This window comes from Callithrix jacchus, chromosome 5 (genome assembly GCF_049354715.1).
Source record: "Callithrix jacchus isolate 240 chromosome 5, calJac240_pri, whole genome shotgun sequence".
Classification (NCBI taxonomy): Eukaryota; Metazoa; Chordata; class Mammalia; order Primates; family Cebidae; genus Callithrix; species Callithrix jacchus.
In genome coordinates this window covers 40,476,924-40,504,758 of record NC_133506.1, presented here as the reverse complement: position 1 = coordinate 40,504,758, position 27,835 = coordinate 40,476,924, and the positions used below count along the sequence as shown (strand labels likewise).

The following is a 27,835-nucleotide window of genomic DNA, read 5'->3' as shown; positions in this document are numbered from 1 at the left end:
ATGTTCAGTGTGACTTGCAAGTAGAGAAGTCAGAAAATGTGATTTTAGGTACAACTCAACTGACACCACCCTTCACTGGAGACCTAGGTTCCTCGGCACTACAAAGTTTTACTGTAACAAGGAGCCCAGATAGCATCTCTCCAGGCTCTGGGTACATTTCAGGGGTAGAGCAGTGAGCATCACTGATAACCTCAGGCACAGTGGAGCCACTTGCAGACTCTGTTCTAGCCAGCCATGTGTGTCTGTCCCCAGGACTGCAGAGTGCCTCGGGGCCAGGACAGGCTCCAGGTTCTTTCCAACTTGTAACAGATATTCTGAGCCACAAACTCCCATTGAATTTAGAATGAAACCCCTGCTGGCATATCCTAGAAAACTGCCCTCCTCATACAGATGGGAAAATTAATTTGGAGTCAAGAACAGAGCTTGGAATTGAAATGATCTGTTATGATTTCAAATCACTTTTCTTTCCACAGGATGTAGACAAGACAGGAGGATACAGAAGTCTTTTACAAAAGATATTCATTGATCAGCTTAGGTTGTCCCTGGTTGAAAGAGTTACGGCAGGAATGCCAGACAAGTAAGACAATCCAAGCCAATGTGGAAAATTAAAGTAAATGTATTAATTTCAGCATTGTTTGTAACTTCAAAGCAGTGAAAACAACAAACATGCCTACACAGTGGAGAGTTGTTGAGTAAATGATGTTATAGTAGATCCACACAACAAAGTATCATGCAGCTGTTCAGAGGAACGGTGAAGATGGCTGTAAACTGAGGTTTGATTTCCAGATACATTATGAAGTAAAAGTGTCTTGTAATAAATAATACAAAAGAAGAAAATATTCATTTATCTACTCAATGCAGGAAAAAAGAAACGCACAAAGGAAAAACCAAGAGACCATGAAGTGATCACCTATAGGGTGTTGTCAGGGATGGTGTAGAAAGGAGAGAGAGAATGGAGATGGATACCTGATTTTGCACAGATCTACTGTGGAACCATGTTGAAAGTTTCACATACCCAAACAAATAATTAAGTGAATAAATTCCATGGATTGGGGGAAAATTTATAATTGAGCACAAACTGTTATATGTTAAAAAACAAAACAAAACAAAACAGAAGGTTGGAGACAGATCAAGGTGGTCAAATAGAAGCCTCCATGAATCATCTTCCCTATAGGAACACCAACTATAACAACTACTTACACAAAAAGAATACAAAAAGTTAAAAGATAACCAAAAAGCAGGTGAGTGATCTCAATACTTGGATCTAACTTCATATCACTGAAAGAGGCACTGAAGAGGGTATAAAAACACAGTTTTGAATTGCTGATGCCACCCCTTCCCATCCTCTGGCAGAGGCTACATGGCACAGAGAGAAAATATGTGCACTTGGGAGAGGGAGAGCTCAGTGATTGTGGGACTTTGCATTGGAACTCAGCGCTGTCAACACCAGAAATAACTCAGCCAATGCCCACAGAGGGAGCATTTAGATGAGCCTTAGCCAGAGGACAACCACCCATTTCAGCAGTTGGAACTTGAGTTTTGGCAAGCCTCACTAATGCAGGCTAAAGTGCTATGGGCCACTAAATAAATTTGAAAGGCAGTCTAGGCCACAAGGACTACTACAACTCCTAAACAAGTCCTGAGCTGTGCTGGGCTCAGACGCCAGTTGTCATGGGGTGCATGCAACCTAGTGAGACATCAGCCTGAGCAGCTGAGGGAGTGCTTGCATCAGCCTTCCTCAACCCCAGGCAGTGCAGCACACAGCTCTGAAAGAGGCCCCTTTCCTCTGCTTGACAAGAAGAGAGAGACGAGTAAAGAGGACTTTGTCTTGCAACTTGGATACCAGCTCAGCCACAGCAGTATAGGGCACCAGGTAAAATTGTGAGGCCTCTCTAGCAGGCCCTAGCTCCTACATGACATATTAAACAAATGTACAAAAGTAAGTAGCATTTCTATACACCAACAATACCCAACCTCAGTGCCAAACCAAGAATGCAATCCTATTCACAATTGCCACAAAAATAAAATAAAATACCTAGCAATACAACTAACCAGAAAGGCAAAATATCTCTACTACAATTATGACAAAACTGCTGAAAGAAATCAGAGGTTACACAAACAGATGGAAAAACATTTTATATTCATGGATAGAAAGAATCAATATTGTTAAAATGGCCTTAACACCCAAAGCAATTTACAGATTCAATGCTATTTCTATTAAACTACTGTGATGGTCAATACGTAGTGTCAACTTGATTGAATTGAAGGATGCAAAGTATTTGATCCTGGGTATGTCTGAGAGGGTGTTGCCAAAAAAGATTAACATTTGAGTCACTAATTTGGGGAAGGCAGAGCCACCCTTAATCTGCAATTCAAGATGAGATTTGGGAGGGGACACAGTCAAACCATATCACCTAGCCTTGCTTTATTCCTTGCACAGAGCCTGAAATTCAGCCAGAGGTAGCTATTAAGGCATTCCTTGGTCTTTCCTTAGCATGTACACAGCACTATGGCAAACACACAATGCTATGCAGATGTGTGACCTTCTAGATTCTCTACAATTATGATAGAGATGTTCAAAGGCCCCTGGATATCTCATTTCTCACTTTTTTTGTTGTTGTTGTTTTGTTTTGTTTTGTTTTTTTGGGTTTTGTTTTTTGTTTTTTGTTTTTTTGATCAGGCTCTTGTTAGCTCCAGGTGCCTCACTGTCTGAAGTAGCTATGATATCAAAAAGTTGTCCCAGAAATTGCATTGTCCATACAGAGCACACTGAGTTAGGTGAGGCTTATATAAGTTATAAGAAAGAAACTCTAAATTTTAGAGAACTGACATATAGCTGAAATACTGAAATTTTTCTGGAAATGGAGCTTTTGAAGGCAGAAAGGGGGAGTTTTCCTCCCATAAAGTGACTTATGCTACTGCTTTTCACAACCACTCTAGAGTAAGCCTCTTGGCCTTCAAGGCTGCTAGACAGTTGGGGACAAAGATGGAAATAGAACAAGTTATATTGCCACTAAGCTCTCTGCTATTGCTGAGATTCATCTGGTTTTTTCTTCAATAAATATGTACTGAATGTATTGTTGAAGCCTCTGTTTACATATTGTTTCAAGCCTTGGTATTGCAGCAAGCCTTGGTTACGTTCCAGAGTTCTGAAACAATTGACTTTGGCAAGAATTTTCAGTATTCTCATCACTCCTATGGAAGAGAATATTTTACTCCCTCATTTTGAAAGTGCTTTTCTTTGTTGTAGGCTTTTTGTAGAGGCTCACTATCAAATTAAATAATTGAACTTCTGGTCCTGTGTCATTTACTCTTTTATCATGAATAGATAAGTGATTTTTTCACACATTCTATTGATGATATGAGATAATCAGACAAGTTCCCCATTTACTCTATTAGTGACAAGTATTCCAATGATAATTTGGAATGTGAAACCAACCATATATTTTTGAGATAAATCCCACTTGTTCATGATTTATCACCATTTTTATACACAAAAAAATTCACCAGTAATATTTTGTTTAGGCATTTTAACTTTACATTTATAGTAAGATTATCATATAGTTTTCCTTTCAGGTAATATGCCTGTCATATTTTGGTATCATAAAATTCAGTGAATATCAAACTTCTTTGAAAACAGAAAGGTTTTGTGTTGGTGTGTGTGGCTGCAAACAAACATCTTGAGAATAAACGTTCAGACACACTTTAACTTATTGGTATGTCATACAAATTGGAAATATTTTTTATTTCTAAATTTTGGCAGAAACTCAGTGAGGACAAGCCCAGCCAGAAGTAGAAGAAAATAGCACAGATGCACAGCAAAAAGGCACACAGCTGGGAAGTAGCCACAAGACTGCACTAGAGAGAGAGGAAGAGTGGTAGATAATAGATACATAGCTACACAGATAGATGACAGACAGACAGATGATAGATAGACAGACAGACAGACAGATGATAGATAGATAGACAGATAGATAGATGATAAAACACCTGCATCAGAGAGTTTTTCCTCAGTATTTCTCTACCTTCCACACCAGATACCAATTTTCCTGTGTGCGCTCATAAACCCATTTCTTACCATTACTGATAGCTGTGTTCTTAGCTACCAAGTGAGTAGACACATCAAAGTGAGTGCAGAGAGGCAGAACGGTTATTTAGCCTAGGGGTCACATTCCAAAATGACGCTCTTAGACTTTTTCAACAAATAAAGTTTTTGCAGAGTCATGGCAACATAAAGACAGGAGTTAAAGGAGCAAACACTAATAACGCAACTGAAACATTTCTCTGTATTTTCTGTGAAGCTAGAAATTATCTTGCTAATAGCACAATATCTGGCTTTGTCTTTGTGTCTGTGCGTGTTTCAGTGTTAATGTGGTAAAAGTAAACACCCCAAATGCATTCATATCTAAACACCCCTGGAAGGGGTGGGTTTCAATTGCTCTGGAGATATACAGTGGGAAGAGGAGAGTTGGTCAGACCTGATGCAAACCCTGGGAAAGACAGTGGCCTCCTGCTGCCTCAAAATCTGCTGGATAAAGTCAGAATGAGGAAGAGCCAGGGCAGCCCTGCAACACCCTGAAGAGAGGCACAGTCCATGAGGGCTCTCATAAATTATACCGCACAAATTGTTTCACGTTGTCTCTTCCTGGAAGTAAAAGGAAACAGCTAATGGTTCCGGGTCAAGTTGAGGCACCTCTGATTGCCAGCCTCCCTAGCCACAGCGCCGCCTACTGGTAGGGCCCCGCCAGAACTGACATAGACAGGTGCAGTCTCCAGGTGTGCCCATACTTTTCTTGCACCATGAAGCTGAGCAGCCTCTCTCTACTCTCTGTGACCATCCTCCTTTGCCTCCGCATAGCTCAGCCTGGAATCCTGAAGAGTAAGATTAAGGAGTGGCAATCCTGGGTGTGGTTGGGGTTAGGGAATGTTTCCTCTGAGGAATCTGTGGAATGAGCTGACTCTGATGCCTGGAAATGACTTATGGTTGCCCTCGACTGACCCTGTGGTATTTTTCTCCAGCTGCACCGAAACCTGGATATTGCCCAGAGTTTGATTTTGACTGCCCTTTCACCCTCTTACCTGTGTGCTGGTACGATAAAGACTGCCGGGGGGTCAAGAAGTGTTGCTTCTACAACTGTCAATATCAGTGTATGGAGCCCTGGTGGACTTTGTATTAAGGTGAGGAGCCCCAGATCTGCCCTTCTCGGCTTCCCCTGAAACCTTCCTGCAGAAACGTTCATCTTAGAAGTTGAGAACTGCCTGTGTCCCTAGAAATCATTCAGATCAGAGGTTTCAAATAGGGTTGACCCACAGATCTGCCTCTGAACAGTGAAGGGGATGGCTCAGCAGACCTCCTTGCTCAGGATAGCACCATCCATTTCACATAAGGGGCATCACCCTTTTCCCCTATATGAAGGGGACATTTGGACAAAATTATCTTTAAGCTGCTCAAGGGTTATTGAATTTTTATTATTATTTTAACTTTCACACCACCTTTCTCTTTATATTTAAACTGTAGGGCAAGGGATTATAAATTCATGATTCCTTAGGATGGCTTGCCTAGAATCCCTGATCCCCAGTCCCTGATTCTGGGGCAGCATATCTCATTGTTCTTCGAAGGAGAGTACTTAGCAGGATTTCTGCCATGGTGCCCCTGGAACACAAAATCATGTCCCCTGCAATGCCATGTCCTCGGCATTAACAAAGTACCAGTCAGGCTGAACCTTCCCTGAAGCTTTGCACCTTCCTACATCTCTAATTCTCTCTTCTCTCTCAAGGTGGAAACTCCTTAACCAAGCCTGAGGAGGTGCCGGTTGCTACAGGCTCAGATTTGGATAACTGGTCTCCAATTCATCCATGATCTTCCCAGGCCCAAGATGTACTTTTAGAATTAAATGCTTATTAACATGACAAGAAGGCAAAGAGATAAAGCATTGTATATTTGAAACCACAGAAAAATCTGTAAGAGTGTTGGCTCTCCTTTCTCTTCCCCCTCCACCCCCCTCCTCTCTCTCTCTCCCCTTTATGGCTTGTCCCTTAGGCTCTGAAAAAAGGATGTGGTTACTATTTTACATTTACTTAAGAACCACAAAGGTAGTAGAGGTTTGGACAAGTCTTCCAAAGTTTTATTTGTAACTATCATAAACAAATTTTGGAAAGCTACTTGTTCTCTAGCATGGTTTAAGTTGACATCAAATATTTTTATCATAATTGGGTAATAGTTACAAGGGACACACTTTTAAGAATATGGTGAATATAGTCATTTAATTTAAAAAATGTACCTAAATATTTTTAGTGTTTCTAATGGAATTTAATCATCATCTTGATTTGGCAGTAATAACTAGTAAGAAAAAAAAAGCACGTTCTTTCCCCCATCTTCTTCCTCTTCTCCTCCCTTTCTTCATCATTTCCTGAACTATTCAAACCAAAACTATAGGTGAGTAGGTTTGTTTAGACTCATTCTGAAAAGTAGATGCCCAGACAGGATTAGATAATCAAGAATGTGTAACAGGGAAAATGTCAGCGAGGGGAAAAGGGATCAGACCATGATGGAGGGCTGACTGCTCTGAAGGAGGTGAGGAGGAAGAGTCTCAGAATGATAAAGTACCAGCCAGGCTGAACAGCAAGGCTTGAACTGAAGTCATCTATCAGAATGGTCACTTCAGTTCTCAGAATAGGCCTGCGTTAGTGTTTGGGCAGCACTCAGTCATTGGCTGGGGGTAACCTGAGGGAAGCATGATTTCAGCATAGACATGGTGGCAGATGCAGAGGACAGTAGCTGGGGGCATCCATCAGTTACATACCCTGAAGCAGCAGGAGACCTGAGCGGTGCATTTCCATGCACACCACTCTCCTCTACCTTGTGCTATGCAGTTACTTCTCCAGGTATGGTGATGAAGGCTAGTTATCCCAGCTACCTGGGAGGCTGAGGTGGGAAGATGGCTTGAGCCTGGAAGTTGCAGTGAGGGGAGATTACACCACTGCACTCCAGCCTGGGTGACAGAGCCAAACCCTGTCAGGAAGGAAGGGAGGAAGGGAGGGAGGGAGAGAGGGAGAGAGGGAGCAAGGGAGCGAGGGAGCAAGGGAGAGAGGGAACAAGGGAACAAGGGAGGGAGGGAAAAGAAAGAGAGAAAGAAGAGAAAAGAAAGAGAGAAAGAAGAAAAAAGAAAGGAGGGAGGGAGGAGAACAAGAAAGAGGAAGGGAGGGAGGGAGGGAGGGAGGGAGGAAAGAAGGAAGGAAGGAAGGAAGGAAGAAAGCTGGTTAATGTCAACTCATTGAGTTTTTCATCTTGGTTGTCAGTGTCTAATCCACCATAGATGCTTCCCAGCAGGTGTTAATGTGTAATACACAAATTTTCAGTTAAGTGTCTGCTCACATGTCGGTCCTCTTGCTCTACCACAGACATCCTTGCTACTGATTTTCTAGTCCTTTGTCTTCCAAGCTCCTTTTTAAAAAATTAGGTTTTAATATTATTTAGGTATGACAAGACCAACATATCAGATTACTGCCATTTAAGAGTTTGTTAAACTCACATATCTCAAAGGAGGGCCACACCTTGCCATGGAGTGGGTGGGGCAGGGGGGCACTTAGGAAGCACCTTTTTGAGTCAAGAGGTAGAGGGAGTGAGGGAGAAACATGGGCAAACCTTTCCTGTGGTTCTTGCAAGGAGCAGGAAGGCAGGGAAAGTGTCTCAAGATTGGCCAGTGTTAATAATTTCAGTGGTCTCTGAGGCAAAGGTACTCTCCCTAGCTGTCTAGTGCCTTGAACTAAGGTGTCCAGTGTAGGGCTGTTGGGCCCCAAAGGGTCGTAGGGTGTCCCTTATGCTGTGCCAAGGTGCAGGATCTGAGAAGTTAAGAGACAGGACACTGAAGAACTGGTGAAGAGCAGCTGGACTCGAGGGGCCACACAACCTGTGAGCAGAGATCAGCGAGAGCCCCAAATACCCAGAAGCATCTGTATTTATTAGCTACAAGCAGGGGGCAGGGTCATGAGTGAGGTCATCATCTATAGGCTTAGTAATAGAGCATACATAATCAAATGAGTGACAAGTGAGGGGGCCACCCCATTATGTCACTTGGGCAGAGATATGGGTGGTATGCAGTAGGGGGCCATGCCATGCACAGTAGTAGAGGGTCATGTATAAAAAAGGGTTCACCCCAATTAGGTCACCAAGGCAGGGAGGTGGACTGTGTGCAACAGGTGTCGTACACAACACTTCTTGTCTGGGGGCTGGAGACTTCAAAGGATTTCTAATGGAAGGATACTGTAAGCCAAGACAGTGGGAGCTGACAGACTTGTGCTCTTCTCTTAAGATATTTATGCGAGGATGATTTGAGCTAGCACAGAAGCAAGAAAAGACTGACAGTGTGTACAGCCACCGTGACTGGTCACACCAGAGCGGTTCTTCTCCCTCGGTTATTTCCAAGATCTCAGGCCTGAGGCCTACTTTCCACAGGAAGTGGATGCAAGGTACTACAACTCCTTTATCAGGAGGAGAGGCTCTTGATCCAAGCCTGCCATACAGCATATGCCCTTTCAGGCAGGGACACCACCACCTGGGTCTTTGGTTCTTGTCCTGGTCTGGCTGTTTTCCCATGTACTGCTTCTGTTCTGTGACTGCTCTAGGCATTCCTCCTACTACAAACTACTATATGATTATATGGAAGAATTATATAAATCAGTACTAAATGTGTCAGTACAGCTCCGACTACAATACCTATATGATTATATAGAACTAAGTATGCTAGATATAAGTATTAAGTATGATTATATAAGCTAGATATATGTAAGCAGTAAGCTATACTTCAGGCACTAATTCTATAAACTAATATATGATTATATATAAAGGTTTATATAGGGGAAATAGCTGAGTAATAACACTATAAACTAAGATATTCTTCAGGCACTAATTGTGCCTTGGGTCTGGACAGTTCTCCTTCCTCAGTGCTCACAGGGGGTGTTACTCACAGTCCAGGGTAGGGTGATAGTGGCCAGAATGTAATAAGTCAATAAAGGAGATTGTTGGGGTACAGGCTCTAGAATTTAGTCTAAAATCATATATGTGTGTGTGTGTGTGTGTGTGTGTGTGTGTGTGTGTGTGTGTCCAATCAACCATCTCAGCAGAAACTGTCAACTTGGGCCTCAGTTTACAGATCTTGGATGAAATGAAGGGAAGCTGTCACACTTCTGTGATTCTACAGGCAGGGAATGGGCTGACAGAGTTACTCGGCTGAGAACATGTTTGATCCTCAAGGAAAATATAAGAAAAACTCCGAGGTTGGTCAAAGGACAACAGACCTGCAACTACAGGCCCAGATGACACAGGTCCGGGGAAGGGACCACTGTCTCTTTGATGCAATGGTGGGGCCACCTCCTTATTTAAAGCAGGCAGAGCCACATTGAAATGGGCCTGAAGAGTATGGCCACTGACCCTGTGGGCCCAGAAGAGAGAGCATCAAGAAACAAGGAATTGGCTGGTGCGGTGGCTCACACCTGCAATCCCAGCACTTTGGGAGGCCGAGGTGAGTGGATCACTTGAGGTCAGGAGTTTGAGACCAGCCTGGCCAACATGACAAAACTCTCTCTACTAAAAATACAAAAAATTATCCAGGTGTGGTGGTGTGTGCCTGTAGTCCCAACTACTCTGGAGGCTGAGGCACAAGAATCACTTGAACCCAGCAGGCGGAAGTTGCAGTGAGCCACAATTGCACCACTGCCCTCCAGCCTGGGTGATGGTGAGATTCTTTCCAAAAAAAAAAAGAAAAGAAATAGAGAATTGTTTTCAAACCTTAAAACCAATAGAATTTGCCCTGCTGAGTTCTGAATTTTTGTTTGGGAGCCATAAATCATTTTTCCTTTCTAATTTCTCCCTTTTGGAATGCAGATATCTATGTCCTACTTGTCTCCATTGTACTTCGGAGCTAGATAGCTTATCTGGTTTCACAGGTTCACAGACAGGGAAGTATTTTGCCCAGGGTTGGCCATAATCAGAGTATCACATTGATTTAAATAACAGTAACTAAGATATTCACCTTACAGTTGACCACAAAATGGGTTAAGACTTTTGGTGATGTTGGAATGGAATAACATATTTGACATGTAGAAAGAATCTAAATTTTGGTTGGCCAGAGGGTGGGCTATAACTAGTTGAATTGGCTTCTCCCCCCAAAAAAATTCATGCTCAATCCCAAACCCTGTGCCTCAGAATGTGACTTTATTTGGGAATAGGATCCTTGCAGATGTAATTAGTTAAGATAAAGTCACACCAGAAAAGACTGGGCTTTTAATTCATTATGAGTGGTGTCCTTTTAAAGAAAATACCTTGTGAAAGGACACACACACACACACACACACACAAAGAATCCAGTTGAAGAGAAAGAATTAGAGTGATACATCTAAAAGCCAAGAAGATTCCATGGCTACCAGAAGCTAGGAAGGAGGCATGGAGTAGATTCTCCCTCAGAAGGAGTCAACCCTACTGACAGTTTTGTTTTGAACATGTAGTCTCCAGAACTGTGAGACAAGAAATTGCTCAAGCTTTTGGAACTTTGTTAAAGCCGGCCAAATAAGTAATTCATGATATAATTCATCCATGTCTCTCTCATAGGTATTTACCATCAGATGAAATATTATGTCCATACAAAAACCTGAACACAAATGTTAATGGCAACTTGATACACAATTGCCAAAAATAGAAGCAACCACTATGTCCTTCAACAGCTGATTGGTTTTAAAAGATTGTGGCACATTTATAAAATGGAATATTATCAGTGATGGAAAGAAATCACCTATTCAGCCACAAAAAGAGATGAAGAAAGCTTAAAGGTCTATTACAATGTGAAAAGATGGTTATCTGCTAAGGCTACATACTACATGATCCAACCATATGTCTTTCTTAAAAAGGTAAAACTATAGAGACAGCAAAAAGAATAATGGTTTCCATGGTTCAGGGAAGGGAGAAAGCATAGGGGATTTTTAGGACAGAAAAACTATTCTTTTTTTTTTTTTTTCTTTTTTTGAGACGGGGTTTCGCTCTTGTTACCCAGGCTGGAGTGCAATGGCGCGATCTCAGCTCACCGCAACCTCTGCCTCCTGGGTTCAGGCAATTCTCCTGCCTCAGCCTCCTGAGTAGCTGGGATTACAGGCAGGCGCCACTGTGCCCAGCTAATTTTTTGTATTTTTAGCAGAGATGGGATTTCACCATATTGACCAGGATGGTCTCGATCTCTTGACCTCGTGATCCACCCGCCTCGGCCTCCCAAAGTGCTGGGATTACAGGTGTGAGCCACCGCGCCCAGCCAGAAAAACTATTCTTATGATACTGTAATAGAAGATGAGTAACATTATGTATTTTTCAAAATCCAGTAGAACTATATGGCACAAAGAGTGAACCATAATGTAAACTATGACTTTAGTTAAAAACAATGTGTCAGTATTGGGTCATCAGTTGCAATAAATGTACCACAGTAATGCAAATTTTTTAAAATAGAGGACACTGTGTGTACAGTAGGGACAGTATTTCAGAATTTCTGTGCTTTATGTTCCATTTTTCTGTAAAGTGAAACTAGTTTGAAAAATTAAAGTTTATTAATAGTTCATTTAAATCGATATGACATAGAGAAAACAATAGCAAAATAATAGAAGTTTTTCCTTATCAGTAATTACTTTACATGTAAATGGTTTAAAACTTTTAATTAAGAGTCAGAGATTCCCTGGAAGACAATCTTGGCAATACCACTCTGGACATAAGAATGGGCAAAGATTTCACGACAAAGATGACAAAAGCAATTGCAACAGAAGCAAAAATTGATAAATGGGATCTAATTAAAGGGATTCTGCACAGCAAAAGAAACTACGAACACAGCGAACAGACAACCTACAGGATGGGAAAAAATTTTTGCAAACTGTGTATCTTACAAAGGCCTAATATCCAGAATCTATAAGGAACTTAAACAAATTTACAAGAAAAAACTTTAAAAATGGGCAAAAGACATAAACAGACACTTCTCTAAAGAAAACATACATGTGGCCAAAAAGCATGTGAAAAAAAACTCAACATCATTGATCATTAGAGAAATTCAAGTCAAAATCACAGTGAGATATCGTCTCACACCAGTTAGAATAGCTATTACTAAAAAGTCAAAAATAAAAGATGCTGACAAGGTTATGGAGAGAAAGGAATGCTTGTAGACTGTTGGTGGGGTGTAAATTAGTTCAAACATTGTGAAAAAGTGTGTCAGTTCCTCAAAGACATAAAAACAGAACTATCATCTAACCCAGCAATTACCCAAAGAAATATAAATCATTTTACCATAAAGACACAGGCATGCATATGTTCACTGAAGCATTGTTCACAAGAGCAAAGACATAGAGTCAACCTAGATGCCCATCAGTGGTAAACTAGATAAAGAAAATGTGGTACATATACACCATGGACTACTACACAGCCATAAAAAGAACAAGATTATGTCCTCTGCAGAAACATAGATAGAGCTGGAGGCCATACATACTAACACAGTAACCAAAAAACAAATACCACCTGTTCTCACTTTTAAGTGGGAGCTCAATGATGAGAACACATGGACACATAGAGGGGAACAGCAAACACTAGGGCCTTTTGGAGAGTGGAGGGTGGAAGGAGGGAGAGGATCAGGAAGAAAAGCTAATGAATACTAGGCTTAATACCTGGGTGATGAAATAATCTGTGCAACAAACCTCCATGAGAATCTACCTATATAACAAACCTGCAAACGTACCTCTGAACTTAAAATATAATTTAAAAAAATATATTAGATAAATAATTCAATGCCATGAAAAATAAAATTGTGGAAGGGTTATTCCAGACTAATGGGACATAACCCAAAATTTGTACTCAATATATGTACTATTAGATAATATATGAGAATTGTTGTGACTTTTCTAGGTATAATAATAGTATCGTGCCTATGTGAAAGAATGTCCTTATTTTCAGAACATGTATGCTGAGCTGTTTTGAAGTACAATTTTCTCAGAAATGATTCTGCAGACAGGCTGAAATGTTAACAATGGTTGAATCTCAGTGGAGGGCATATAAATATTCACTGTATTATTCTTTCAACTTTTCTGTGTGTTAGAAAAATATTTGTAATGGGAGTAAAAGTCTTATTATGGTAGTGTACAAACTTTCTCTTTAACAGCTGAATCTTTCCTTAAAACAAAATCCTCCAAAGACTCATGGGAAATAAAGCAGACAACAGCAAAACTGTTCTGACTAAAGCAGGTTGAGGAACCAATGGTCCATCCCTGTCAGCAACACCCTCACCAATTGAAGGGATGCCTGAAGCCTTCAGAGAACCTTAGTTAGAGAACAATGGATTACTAAACCATCTCCCATCATGACAAGAAGGGCTGGAGGGTAGCAGAGCACCAAGTACCTGAAGAAAAGAAGTGTGCACAGAGAAAAGAGCATTAAAAAAGGAAGACAACAGGCCGGGTGCAGTGGCTCATACCTGTTATCCCAGCACTTTGGGAGGCCAATGAGAGTGGATCACATGCTCAGGAGTTTGAGACCAGCCTGGCCAATATGGTGAAATCCTGACTCTACTAAATATACAAAGATTAGCTGTGTGGTGGCAAGTACCTATAATCCCAGCTACTAGGGAGGCTGGGGCAGAAGAATGGCTTGAATGCAGGAGGTGGAGGTTGCAGTGAGAGTGAGACTCCATGTCAAAAAAAGAAAAAGGAAAACAAAAAGAGAACTTAATATACATTTCACAATAAAAGCTATTTACGACAAACCCACAGTCAATATCATACTGAATGGGCAAAAACTGGAAGCATTCCCTTTGAAATCTGGCACTAGACAAGGATGCCCTCTCTCACCACTCCTATTCAATATAGTATTGGAAGTTCTAGCCAGAGCAATCAGGCAAGAAAAAGAAATAAAGGGTATTCGATTAAGAAAGGAGGAAATCAAATTGTCTCTATTCACAGACAACATGATTGTATATTTAGAAGACCCCATCGTCTCAGCCCAAAATCTTCCTAAACTGATAAGCAACTTTAGCAGTCTCAGGATACAAAATCAATGTGCAGAAATCACAAGCATTCCTAAACACCAATAAAAGACTAACAGAGAGCCAAAACAAGAGTGAACTCCCATTCACAATGGCTACAAAGAGAATAAAATACCTAGGAATACAACTGACAAAGGATGTAAAGGACCTCTTCAAGGAGAACTATAAACCACTGCTCAAGGAAATAAGAGAGGATGCAAACAGATGGAAAAACATTGCATGTTCATAGTTAGGAAGAATGAATATCATGAAAATGGCCATATTGCCCAAAAATTTATAGATTCAACACCATCCCCATCAAGCTACCAATGACCTTCTTCACAGAACTGGAAAAAAACACCTTAAACTTCATATGGAACAAAAAGAGAGCCCACATAGCCAAGAGAATCCTAAGCAAAAAGAACAAAGCTGGAGGCATCAAGCTAACTGACTTCAAACTATACTACAAGGCTACAGTCATCAAAACAGCATAGTACTGGTACCAAAACAGAGATGTAGACCAATGGAACAGAACAGAGGCCTCAGAGGCAATACCACACATCTACAACCATCTGATCTTTGACAAACCTCACAAAAACAAGCAATGGGGAAAGCATTCCCTGTTTAATAAATGGTGTTGGGAAAACTGGCTAGCCATGCACAGAAAGCAGAAACTGGACCCCTTCTGAAACCTGACACTAAAATTAACTCCAGATGGATTAAAAACTTAAACATAAGACCTAACACCATAAAAACCCTAGAAGAAAACCTAGGCAACACCATTCAGGACATAGGCACAGGCAAGGACTTCATGACTAAAACACCAAAAGCATTGGCAACAAAAGCCAAAATAGATAAATGGTATCTAATTAAACTCCAGAGCTTCTGCACAGCAAAAGAAACAATCATTAGAATGAACTGGCAACCAACAGAATGGGAAAAAAATTTTGCAATCTACCCATCTGACAAAGGACTTATATCTAAAATCTACAAAGAACTAAAATTGATTTGCAAGAAAAAAACAAACCCATCCAAAAGTGGGTGAAGGATATGAACAGACACTTTTTTTTTTTTAGATGGAGTTTCACTGTTGTTACCCAGACTGGAGTGCAACGGCACGATCTCAGCTCACCGCAACCTCCGCCTTCTGGGTTCAAGCAATTCTCCTGCCTCAGCCTCCAGAGTAGCTGGGACTACAGGCACACACCACCATGCCCAGCTAATTTTTGTATTTTTAGTAGAGATGGGGTTTCACCTTGTTGACCAGGATGGTCTCGATCACTTGACCTCATGATCCACCTGCCTCGGACTCCCAAAGTGCTGGGATTATAGGCGTGAGCCACTGCGCCCGGCCCGAACAGACACTTTTCAAAAGAAGACATATATGAGGCCAACAAACACATGAAAAAAATGCTCATCATCACTGGTCATTAGAGAAATGCAAATCAAAAGCACATTGAGATACCATCTCACGCCAATTAGAATGGTGATCATTAAAATATCTGGAGACAACAGATGCTGGAGAGGATGTGGAGAAATAGAAACACTGTTACACTGGTGGTGGGAGTGTAAATTAGTTCAACCATTGTGGAAGACGTGTGGCGGTTCCTCAAGGACCTAGAAATAGAAATTTCGTCTGACCCAGCAATCCCATTACTGGGTATATATCCAAAGGATTATAAATCGTTCTATTATAAGGACACATGCACATGTATGGTCACTGCAGCACTGTTTACAATAGCAAAGACTTGGAACCAACCCAAATGCCCATTAATGATATACTGGACAGGGAAAATGTGGCACATCTACACCACGGAATACTATGCAGCCATGAAAAATGATGAGTTAGTGTCCTTTGTAGGGACATGGATGAATCTGGAAACTATCATTCTTAGCAAACTGACACAAGAACAGAAAATCAGACACCACATGTTCTCACTCATAGGCGGGTGTTGAACAATAAGAACACATGGACATAGGGAGGGCAGCATCACACACTGGGGTCTGTTGTGGGGGCTGGGGAGGGACAGTGAGGGGTGGAGAGGTTGGGGAGGGATAACATGGGGAGAAATATATATATATATTTCACATTCTCATTAAGGAAAGTTCTTCCCTAGGGCATTTGGGGATACTAAGGTAAATTTTCACTGACAGTATATAAAGTCAGAGACTTGAACCTTAGGGACAAAGAGGCATTCTTGAGCCAAAGTGCCCATCCATTCTAAACTGCACATAAACAGATACAGAGGGAAGCCAAAGCTTCAGATTTAAAATAAAATAAAAAATATGTAGTTGAAAATCCAATTGAGTTGCACTTTAATTACTAAAAAGTTTCAGACTTGGTGAAGTTTCTTTGCTAAAACACTGTAAATTAGGCAAATTCTTATTTACTTCCTGTTCAAAACACATTTCACTTTTAGAAAAGAGCCTACTAAATGTATCCATGTTTTAATTATGTGCTATTTTAAGCATAATTGGAGAGTATACATTTTAAGTAGGTACTGAGCATTCATTTTCATTTTTCTGTATTCTGTTGGGTATGTGCAGGTATTTATTGTTTTAAAGACCTGACTCTTCTTTAATTAGTTCCCACCCAGTCTGGCTTTCTCTGAAATAAGAAGCTACATCATCTATTGTGTACATCTAAATATGCACAATTTCCTAGGAGACAAAGATTTTCTAAGGAAGTGAATTTGTGAACATAATAAAATAGCATTTTTGGATGAGCATGGTGGCTCACACCTGCAATCCCAGCACTCTGAGAGGCCGAGGTAGACAGATTATGAAGTCAGGAGTTCAAGACCAGCCTGACCAATATAGTGAAACCCTATCTCTACTAAAAATACAAAAATTAGCCAGGCATGGTGAAGCATGCCTGTAGTCATGCTTCTCAGCATCATGCTTCACAGCTACTCAGCGAGCTGAGGTAGGAGAATCGCTTGAATCCAGTAGGCAGAGGTTGCAGTGAGCCAAAATCATGCCACTGCACTCCAGCCTGGGCAACAGAGTGAGACTCCATCTCAAAATAAATAAATAAACTTTTTTTTAGGTTTCTTACATCTGGATACATGCTTTGATTAAAGTTTCATATATATTTGCATTTATCATGAAGGTCTACAAATTATTTAAATTTAAAACAAAAAAATAGAGATAAAAAAAGGATTTGAAAACCTGATTCAACTCTGTAATGTCTACAAGAGACTCACTCTTAATCCAGAGACCCACTTTTAGTTCAAAGACTCAAATAGGTTGAAAGGGAAAGAATGCAAAAATATGTTCCATGCCAATAGAGGCAATTACTGAGCTGGAGTGGCTACTCTAATATCAGACAATGTACAACTTTAGAAAAAAACCGTCACAAAAGACAAAGAAGAACAATATGTATTGATAAAGAGGGAAATTCATCAAGAAGGTATAATAACTACAAACATATGCACACCTAACGTAAGAGTTCCAGAATGTACACGGCAAAACCTTACAGAATTTAAGGAAAAAATAGGCAGTTCCACAATAATAGCTGGAGAATTTCTTTCCCATTTTAATAAGAGACAGAAGAACTTAGAAGACTAAGAAAACAGAGGACTTGAACAAAACTATGAAGCAACTAAACCTAACTGATTTATATAGAACACCACCCAACAACAGCAAAATACACATTTTCGCTGCAAGTGCACATGACCCTTCTCCAGGGTAGTCTATATGTAAAGTCACATCGGTCTTAAGTAAAAATCTTAAAATTATACAAAGCATTGGGGACATCAGTAAGGTGGTGAAATGGGACTTTTCAGTCCTGGTTTCCCCACAGAAACATCAATGTGAACAACAATCCACACGTGACAATATCTCTGTAAGAGCTAAAGTAAGAGATTACAGCTCCTGATTATAGCTCAGAAGTAAGAAAAGATGCACTGAAGAGGATAGAACGGACAGTTTTACTTAGGAGGCTGAGGCAGGAGAATTGCCTGAACCCAGGAGGCGGAGGTTGCGGTGAGCCGAGATCGCGCCATTGCACTCCAGCCTGTGTAACAAGGGTGAAACTCCGCCTCAAAAAAGTAAAAAAAGAAAGGACAGTTTTACATTACCTGAATCACCCCTCCCCTCCCTTAAGCCCAGGCAGCACAGCATGGAGAGACCACCTCCACATGGGGGAGGGAAAGGGAAGCCCAGACACCAACACCAGGCCAACCCCAGTAAAACTTAGCACCAGACAGGCCTCCACAGCTACAGGCTCCATGCTGGTACCATGAGCTGAGTCTCCAGACCCGACCCAGGGCCAGGAGAGAGCCCACATTCCCAGGCTCCAGGCCTCCCTGGCATACTCAATGTCTGGACCACCTTATCACCAGGCCAACCTCAGTGGTCCCAGGTCCTGGACCAGCACAAGCACCAGCCCCAGAACCAGCTGGCCCCCATGGTCTAGGCTTTAGGACTGTCCCAGCACAAAGGGACATTGCAGCCCTAGTCATCCAACACAAGCATCTGGTAAAACAACCTCTAGACCCACCGCTGCAGCTCTAGACTATAGGCCAACCCCAAGTTATAGACCAGCCCAGAGCCATGTTAGTTCATAAAGCCCCAAACTTCATATTCTCTCTAGCACCAGGTCAGTACTCCTGGCCTCAGGCTCCAAACTGGTACCCACAAACACAGCCTCCGAGCCAGTACCATGCTGTTCCCTAGGGCCCCAAGCTCTAGTAGACCCAGGGTCCAGCTGATCTCAGTAGACCACAGCACTGGACTGGCCCCCAGAGACCAGGCTCCAGGCTAGCACCTATGGCCAGAACCCAGGACAACCCTTGTGAACCTAGCCTCCAGGCCAGCAACCACACACCCAGCCTCCAGGGTCAGCCCCAGTAAACCCAGGCTCCAGGCAGGTCCCCACAGACCCAGGCTCTAAGCCAGCACACATGTCTCCAGGAAACTGACCAGCATCTGCAATGCCAGGATCCAGACCAGCCCCCACAGACCCAGGCTCTTCAGCTGCCGCAATACCAAGCCAGACCCAGACTCTACGCTAGACTCTGTGTTCTCAGAGTCCTGAAGACAAAGGGTCCAGGATTGCTTTAACAGACCCAGGATCTAGGCCCACCCCATAGACCTAAATACCAGGCCAACTCTCCATGCAGTGAAGATCCAGTACCATCCCTGATGCTATGGAAGTTCTTAAAATAATTAAAAATACAACTAAAATATAATCCAGCAATCCCACTACTCGTTACATATCCAAAGGAATTAAAATCAGTATTTTGAAGAGATTCCTGCTCTTCCATGTTCATTGCAGTATTTTTCATAATAACTAAGATACAGAATCAACCTAAGTGTGCAGAATAGGATGAATAAATCAAGAAAAGGTATATACACACAATGAAATACTATTAGCCTTTTTAAAAAAACAAAACGTTGTGATTTGTTACAAATGGATGAACCTGGATGGCATTATGTTAAATGAAATAAGCTAGGTACAGAAAGACACATTCTGCATGATCTCACTTATATGCAGAATCTAAAAAAGTTGAACTCATAAAAGAAGAGAGTAGATTGTTATTACCAAGGACTGGGGGAAAGGGGAGTGTGGGGAGATGCTGATCAAAGAATACAAAATTTCAGTAAGATAGGGAGAATGAGTTCAAGATGTCAACTGCACAACATGTGAATACGATTAATAACAATATTGTGTATTCTTGAAATCTGCTAAGATAGATTTTAAGTATTCTCATTATGATGGTAAAACTTGAGTTGCGTCTGAGTATTAGATGAAAAGAATGTATTAGTGTTAATTTCCTGATGTTCATCGTTGTATTGTGGTCATGACAGAGGATATCTTTGAGGGAAAAGAATTTTGACAATTTTCTCTCAACTACAGAAAATCATGGATATGTACGTCATTACAAACTGTGGTAAATTTGAGTACAAATATAAATAAACTATTCATAAAACTATCTGCTCTGAGAAAAAGTTACAGGGAGGGTGAAAAAGTCTTTTTTGATGTAGCACCATTGAAGCTGAGACTTGAAGAATAGGAAAAACTTAGCCAAGTTGTGGTAAAAGAGCAAGAAGTGAAGAACACATGCTCCAGCAAAGAGACCGGTATTTACAGAAGCCTTGAGATGGAATAGAATATAATAAGGTCAAAGAACAAATACTCAAGAACTAATATGTGTTTTACATGATCATTCTGGAGAACGTGTGGTTTGTCAGTGGGAAGACCGGTTATCTAGCTATTTCTCTGATCCAGATAAGAAATACTGCAATTGCCTGGGTTATTCCCAACCTTGTCACTATTGACGTTTGGGATGGATAATTTTTTTGTTGTGGAAGGCTGTCTGGTGCATTCTGGGATGTTTACTAACAACCTTGATCACTCCCATGTTTGCTGCAGTGTTATTCTCAATAGTCAGGAGGCGAAAACAAACTAAAAGTTCATTGACAGACGAATGGGATAAAGACAATGGTATTTACATATCATGGAATTTAAACAGCCAACAACGTGGATGAACCTTGAAGACATGAGCTAAGCAAAATAAGCCAGTCATTGAAGGACAAATATTTCATGGTTCCACTTTTATAAGTGTTGTCTAAAGTAGTCAAACTCATTTAAAAAAGCACAATGGTGGTTTCCAAGGGTTTCAGGAAGGGGGAAGTGGGGAGTTTCTATTCAATGGGTGTGTTTCAGTTATTCAAAATGGAAAAGTTCTAGAGATCTGCTGTACAACGGAGTGCTTAGAGTTAATATGGTACTACACACTTAAAAACAAGTCATGAGGGCAGATCTCATGCTAAGTGTTCTTACCACAATGAAATAATTTTTTAATCCAAATTTAAATTTCCAGAAATAGCTACATAAGAATGTTATTTAGAAATGTGGAGATGAATATTAGAAACAGCTAGAAGAGCTAAAATGGTTACCTCTAGTATCAAGACCTCTGATCAGGAATCAAGGTAAATAGGAGCGACGTAGGCGATTCCCATCGTAAACCCGGTTTTACACTTTACGTTTCATACTGTGTGTGTATATTATAGTGATAATACCTTAAACTGAATTTCATACCTTTAAAAATAGGGGAAAAGTAGCTGAAGAACAGGCATAACATCTTCCTGGTTTACCTTCCTTTAAGGAAGCATGTGCACCTTTGTCTGGCTCAGTAGAAGGTGCAGGAAGGGTTCGGATGATCCGGTTTCCTGAGTTTTAGGCATTAAATACTTTGGGATCCCACAATTTCCAATTAGGGCATTAATTCAGCTTATGCTATTCAGCCAGGCACACAGTTAGGACAAAGATTTATTGTGATGTTGCCTGTCATTAATATAAAGATACACACACACATACACACACACACACAGACACACACACACACACACACGAGTCTCTCCTGTTTCTCCTGTTAAAGTGAGTGCTGCAGCAAGCAGAATATGTTTGTACATGGCAGGTAAATAAGGAATTAAATCACCAAAATGTAAAATTGGGTTAATACACACGGTTTTTCATAAGGTGACTATGCCTTGTCCTGTCATATAATACCAATCAAATGCAAAAATACTGAACATAGTGTCTCTGGAGTGAAACACAAAATACATACACTTCATCTCTTCCCTCTCATCTCACTCTAGGCATTGTCCTACCAAGTGTGTGATCTGCTGTTGTCCCGAGTTCTATACTCTTCTTGATAGAATTATTTACTACTCTGTTCAAAGTCCCAGAAACAAGAATCTGAAACATGATTATAAAAGAAATGCCTTAAGGCCAGGTGTGGTGATTCACACCTGAATTCCCAGCACTTTGGGAGGCTGAGAGAGGCAGATCACTTGAGGTCAGGAGTTTGAGAGCAGCCTGCTGGCCAAGATGGTGAAACCCCATTTCTACTAAAAATAGAAAAATTAGCCAACCTGTAGTCCCAGCTATTGGGAGGCTGAGGCAGGAGAATCTCTTGGACCCAGGAGGCACCACTTGAACCCAGATTGTACCACTGCACTCTGGGCTGGGTGGCAGAGGGAGACTCTGTCTCAAAAAGTAAATAAATAAAAATTTACAAATAAATAAAAGAAATGCCTTAAATATTGAGAAGTTTTAAATAATAAAATATTTTTAAATAAATGAGAGCACATGATATTCACCACAGCAATAAGCTAAATGTCGCACACCATCAGAGATGAGGCTGCTAGCGAGCTTAACACATCAGTTATTTTCAGCTTCAAGTGAGACTGATAAAATGTTGTAGCGAATTAAAGGTCAATATATTTTTTTAAGACAAAGTCTTGTTCTGTCACCCAGGCTGGAGTGCAGTGGCCTGATCTCGGTTCACTGAAACCTCTGCCTCCTGGGTTCAAGCGATTCTCATGCCTCAGCCTCCCAAGTAGCTGAGATTACAGGTATGTACTACCACACCCAGCTAATTTTTGTATTTATAGTTGAGACAGCGTTTCACCATGTTGGTCTTGAACTCCTGACCTCAAGTGATCCACCCACTTCAGCCTCCTGAAGTGCTGGGACTACAGGCATGAGCCACAACGCCCAGCCAGAGGTCAAGATTCTAATGTCAAGAGCATCAGGATAGAACTTTGCAGTTACCCAGTTTCATTTAGAGTTATGCAGCTTCCTTACAAAATAGAGGAACTTGCCAATCAGCAAAGCAGATTGCTATTTTAAGTCAGCACAGAAGCAAAAGATGGAAGACAAGGACCTCTGGTATAACAACATTTAGTCCAAGAATGATGATGTTCCTCATTCCACCTTTTGTGATACCTCAAGAGGTACTTCACCATACCCACTTACCAAGCAAACTCCTTAGCTTTTGCTATTATTTACTACGGAATTTCTTTATTAGGAAAAGATGTTTAAAACTGTGGTCACGTTTTTATTGGGTATGGATTCTGTTTGTTTGATATAAAACACTGAATGTTCTACTTCAACTCTATTTTTTTCCAGAAGTTCTGTTATTTGTAGTGGGTGACACTCTGTAACCTAATGATTTTCAGGGATATATACTCCATGCTTAGGAGAAATAGAGCATATCTTCCCTTTTATTCCCTGTTTTAGGCTAGGCCATTTCGGTTCCAGGCTTTCCACTTTCCTGAAGCACATAAATAAATGATGCCCCAAAAAGACAATGAACGTAAAACCTGGTTAATGTAATTCACAAAATAACGAATTGAAGAGAAAATCCATGTATTTATCTCAATTGACGAGGAAAAGGCATTTGATAAAATTCAACATCCTTTCATGAGAAAAACCCTTAGCTAACTAAAATTAAAAGGGAACTTTGTTAACCTGATTCAGCAGAAACAGGATGAATTCCACAAGGTCACATGGCACAGGCTAAAGGATGCCTTTATTGGGTGAAACCAGTGAGCCAAGGATCAGCACTCCTAAACATGGGATACTCCCAGCAGACACTCCCATCCTTACTCATTTCAGCCTAAATTGAGGTGTTCTGAGGCCATACACCGCTATCAGTCAGTGAAGTAGGACAGCAGAGTTTCTCCACCTCAATACTACTGGCACTTGGAAACAGATAATTGTTTGTTGTGAAAAGCTGACCTGTGCATTTTTAACAGTTAGCAGCAACCTCAGTCTCTAGACACTGGATGTCAGAAGCACATCTGCCCTCGTTGTGACAACCAAATATGTCTCCAGACATTGCCAAAGCCCCCTGGGGACAAAATAACCACCTTTTGAGAAGATAGTTTACTACTGTAAAACAGGAACGTTGTCCCCTGTAATTTTACCTTCTTATGATAAGAATACAAGAAGTTCCTTATGGGGCATGCTTCCTAGACAGTCTAGGTTTCTAGGAAACCTAAATGTAAACTTAAATGTGTGTATGTGTAAGTATGTGTATGTATATACATATGTGTGTGTGTGTATGTATGTGTATGTATATACATATGTGTGTGTGTATACACATATGGAAACATATTTTTGCTATTGAGTTGCAGTAGTTCTTTATTTTTTACTTTTTTAAATTTATTGATTTTTTGAAATAGAGTCTCGCTCTGTCACCCAGGCTGGAGTGCAGTGGCACGATCTTGGCTCACTGCAACCTCTGCCTCCCGGGTTCAAGCAATTCTCCTGTCTCAGCCTCCCGAGTAGCTGGGATTACAGGTGTCCGTCACCACACCCAGGTAAATTTTTGAATTTTTAGTAGAGAACACCATGTTTCCCCAGGCTTGTCTTAAACTCTTGAACTCAGGCAATCCACCCGCCTTGGTCTCCCAAAGTGCTAGGATTACAGGCGTGGGCCACCGTGCCTGGCCTTGCAGTTTTTCTCTATGTATTTTGCAAATTAACCCCTTATCTGATATGTAGTTTGGGTATATTTTTCCCATCTTGTAGTTTGCCTTTATTACTAAATATTTTATGTTATTGGTTTTAAAGTGTTACATTTTTCTAACCAATATTTCTAGTGTATAGAAATGCAGTTGACTTTTATATATTGATTGTTGTGTCAGCTAATCTTGAAAAATTATCTGTCTTGATATATCTGCAGATTCCTTTGTGTTTCTATTAGACTATTGTATCATTTGCAAGCAATGGCTTTTCTCTTCTTCCATTCTAATACATATTTCTTTTATTTCTTTTTTTATGTGTGTGTGCATATATATGTGTGTATATATATGTGTGTATATATGTGTATATATATATATGTGCACACACACACATATGTATATAAAGACCCAATTAAAAGTGAGTCAGAATCAAACAGACATTTCTCCAAAGAAGATATACAAATGGTCAACAGGTGTATGAAAAGATGCTCAACATGTCTAATCATAGGGAAAACGCAAATCAAAACCATAAGATCTCTTCATACCTGTCAGATGGCCATTATTTTAAAAAGAAAAGAAAAAGAAAACAAATACTGGTGAGAATGTGGAGAAACTGGAACCCTTGTGCACTGTCAGTGAGAATTTAAAGGTGTATAGCCACTATGGAAAAGAGTATGGAAGTTCCTCAGAAAATTAAAAATAGAACTACGACATGATCCAGCAATCCCACTTCTGGATATTTATCCAAAAGAACTGAAATCAGGATCCCAAAGAGATATTTGCACCTGCATGTTCATTGCTCTAATAGTTACAATAGCTAAGAAGTGGAAACCTAAATGTGTATTGACCCATTGACAGATAAATGGGTGAAGGAAAAAAATTTATATACACACACACACAAACACACACACACGTATATGCATTCCATGGAATATTATTCAGCATTATTCAGCCATAAAAAAGAAGAAAATTCTGTCACATGCTGCAACATGAGTGAACCCCCAAGGACTTTATGCTAAGTAAAATAAGCTAATTTCCAAATAGATCTCTTGCCATTTTGAGCCTTCGGCTCCACCCACGGCTTGCCTAGCAGGGACACTATAAAGCCAGGCTCAGCCCAGCTCCCAGCCAAACACCTTTCCAGCAACATGGGGTCCAGCAGTTTCTTGGTCCTCATGGTGTCTCTTGCGCTTGTGACCCTGGTGGCTGCGGAAGGAGTTAAAGTGAGTGAGCAGACGTGGTGGATCTGGGTGGGGCTGGGCTGGGGAGAAGTCCTGAGGGGCCCTCTGGGGCTGGAGTTCTCATCTCACCTTGTGGCTTCCTCCATTAGATATAGAGAAACCAGGGGTTTGCCCAGCTGACAATATACGCTGCATCAAATCCGATCCTCCCCAGTGTCACACAGACCAGGACTGTCAGGGGATAAGGAAGTGTTGTTACCTGCACTGTGGCTTCAAGTGTGTGATTCCTGTGAAGGAACTGGAAGAAGGTAAGGAGACCTGCCTCCCAGGGCTAGGGCTGTCTCTTCCCCTGCCTCATACCTGGCCCATGAAAGTTCAAAGGAATTAGTCCCTTCAGCTGGTGTGGGGAGGGATGGCTAAAGCTGGCAGGGCCCTCGGACACCAACTAGTCTGAACATCTCCATTGTAAAAGGAGGAAACAAGGATGAAGACGTATCAAGGCCATGCCCAGAGCCAGGATGGGAAGCCAAGCCTCCAGGCGTCTTCTCCACCAGGTGTCCTCAGAAATGATGCTGGTCCTTTCCACCTCTGGGGGCCACTCTCAACTGGCACCTGCCCCTGAGGGTCCTGAGAATTGGAATATGGAAGAAGAAATACCCAACCCCACCAAGGAAAACTTGATCTTGAAGTCCTTTTCCCCAAAAAAGAGGGAAGAGTCACAAAAAGTCCAGACCCCAGGGACTGTACTTTCCCTCTCTACCTGGTGCTCCTCCCCCACGCTCATGAGTAGACCCCTCATGAATGAGATCAGTGCCCTTATAAGATACCCCAAAGAGCTGTCTTGCCCATCTGCAATGTGCAATCGTGGCTAGAAGGTGCTGTCAGAGACGAGAAACTGGACCTCACCAGATACTGAATCTGCTGGTACCTTGGCCTTAGACTTCCCAGCCTCCAGAACTGTAAGAAATAAATATTAGCTGTTTATAAGCCACCCCGTCTATGGTAATTTGTTACAGCAGCCCAAACCAGCTAAGACAACCTAATAGTAAAAAAATCCTATTTAACATCATCAAAATGAATAAAATATAAAATACCTACAAATAAACATTTCTGGAGATGTACAGAAATTTTCCGAAGAAAACAAACCTGTAAAACCTAATTAAATGATGTTTTAAAAGATCTGGATTAATAGACTAAACTTTTCTACAGTTAAAAAAAAAGAAAGAAAGAGAAAGAAAAGGTTTTTAAAAGATATGCTCTTCCCCAAACAAGAAACCTCCACAAAATATTTATCTTAGTTAGCATAATTTATACCTGAAATATAATTAAAAACAAACCCATTGGGTTTTACAAACCCTGATGAAATAATTGATTCAGGCAATGATCATCCATGGTTTCTGAATATTTACAGAGTGCCATTTCATGACCCCATGAAATGTTTACAGTTCATAAGAAGGGAAACACAAGTTTACAAGGTGAGGATTCAGGTATATACCTAAAACACATTAATCTGTCTCCACAATGCTAAAAATGGGTAAGCCAGACCTTCGTTCCTCCTGAAGTGATGCAGCACAAAACATACAGCATCATTTAAGAAGGGTTCCTGCCAAGACAGTTGAGCATGAACCTCACCAAGCCTCTCCAGCTAACATTCGTCTATGAGAAATGTGAAGGACAAAGATCAAAGACATCACAGGGAAGCAACATGGGACATTCTAAAGAACAATTTGTCTGTTTTGTTCAACAAGTAAATAGCATGAAGAAGAAAGAGGAGGGAGGAAAGGAGGATAAGAAATGAGCTGGAGGGACTGTTCTAGATTAAAAGAAACTTCAGATACAGTACAGCCAATGCAATGTGTGCACCACAACCAGGCAGTCACTTTTGAGACAATAAGAAAAACAGAATGCAAATAGAATAGTAGATGATGTTAAGAAACTGCTGTTATTTTCTCAGGTGTAACAATAGTATTGTGATTACATGAGAAAGTGTCCTTAGTTTTTAGAGATGCATACTGAAGTACTTAAGGGTAAAATATAAATGAGTTGGATTTACTTTAAAATACTTCAGCCTTATAGTAGAACGATTTATAGTCCTTTGGATATATACCCAGTAATGGGATTGCTGGGTCAAATGGAATTTCTATTTCTAGGTCCTTGAGGAATCGCCACACTGTCTTCCACAATGGTTGAACTAATTGACACTCCCACCAGCAGTGTAAAAGTGTTCCTATTTCTCCACATCCTCTCCAGCATGCAACTATCTTGCATGTTCTGCACATGTACCCCAACACCTAAAATGCAATAAAAAAATAATAATAAAATAAAAATAATTTTAAAAAAATACTTCAGCCAAGAAAG

General features: G+C 40.9%; 1 protein-coding gene and 1 long non-coding RNA gene across 2 annotated transcripts; both read left to right on the top strand.

Moving 5' to 3' along the window:
- The first annotated feature begins 4,784 nt into the window (after positions 1-4,784).
- On the top strand, positions 4,785-5,945 carry LOC103792907 (uncharacterized). Its single transcript, XR_619853.3, has 3 exons — positions 4,785-4,879; positions 5,020-5,178; positions 5,778-5,945. It is a non-coding gene; the product is annotated as an uncharacterized LOC103792907 (long non-coding RNA).
- Positions 5,946-25,426: 19,481 nt separating this feature from the next.
- On the top strand, positions 25,427-26,047 carry WFDC12 (WAP four-disulfide core domain 12). The gene is made up of 3 exons (XM_002747586.5): positions 25,427-25,523; positions 25,627-25,785; positions 25,950-26,047. The coding sequence occupies exons 1-3, from the start codon at positions 25,445-25,447 to the stop codon at positions 26,045-26,047; spliced, it is 336 nt and encodes a 111-aa protein (XP_002747632.3). The 5' UTR covers positions 25,427-25,444.
- The last annotated feature ends 1,788 nt before the right edge of the window (positions 26,048-27,835 follow it).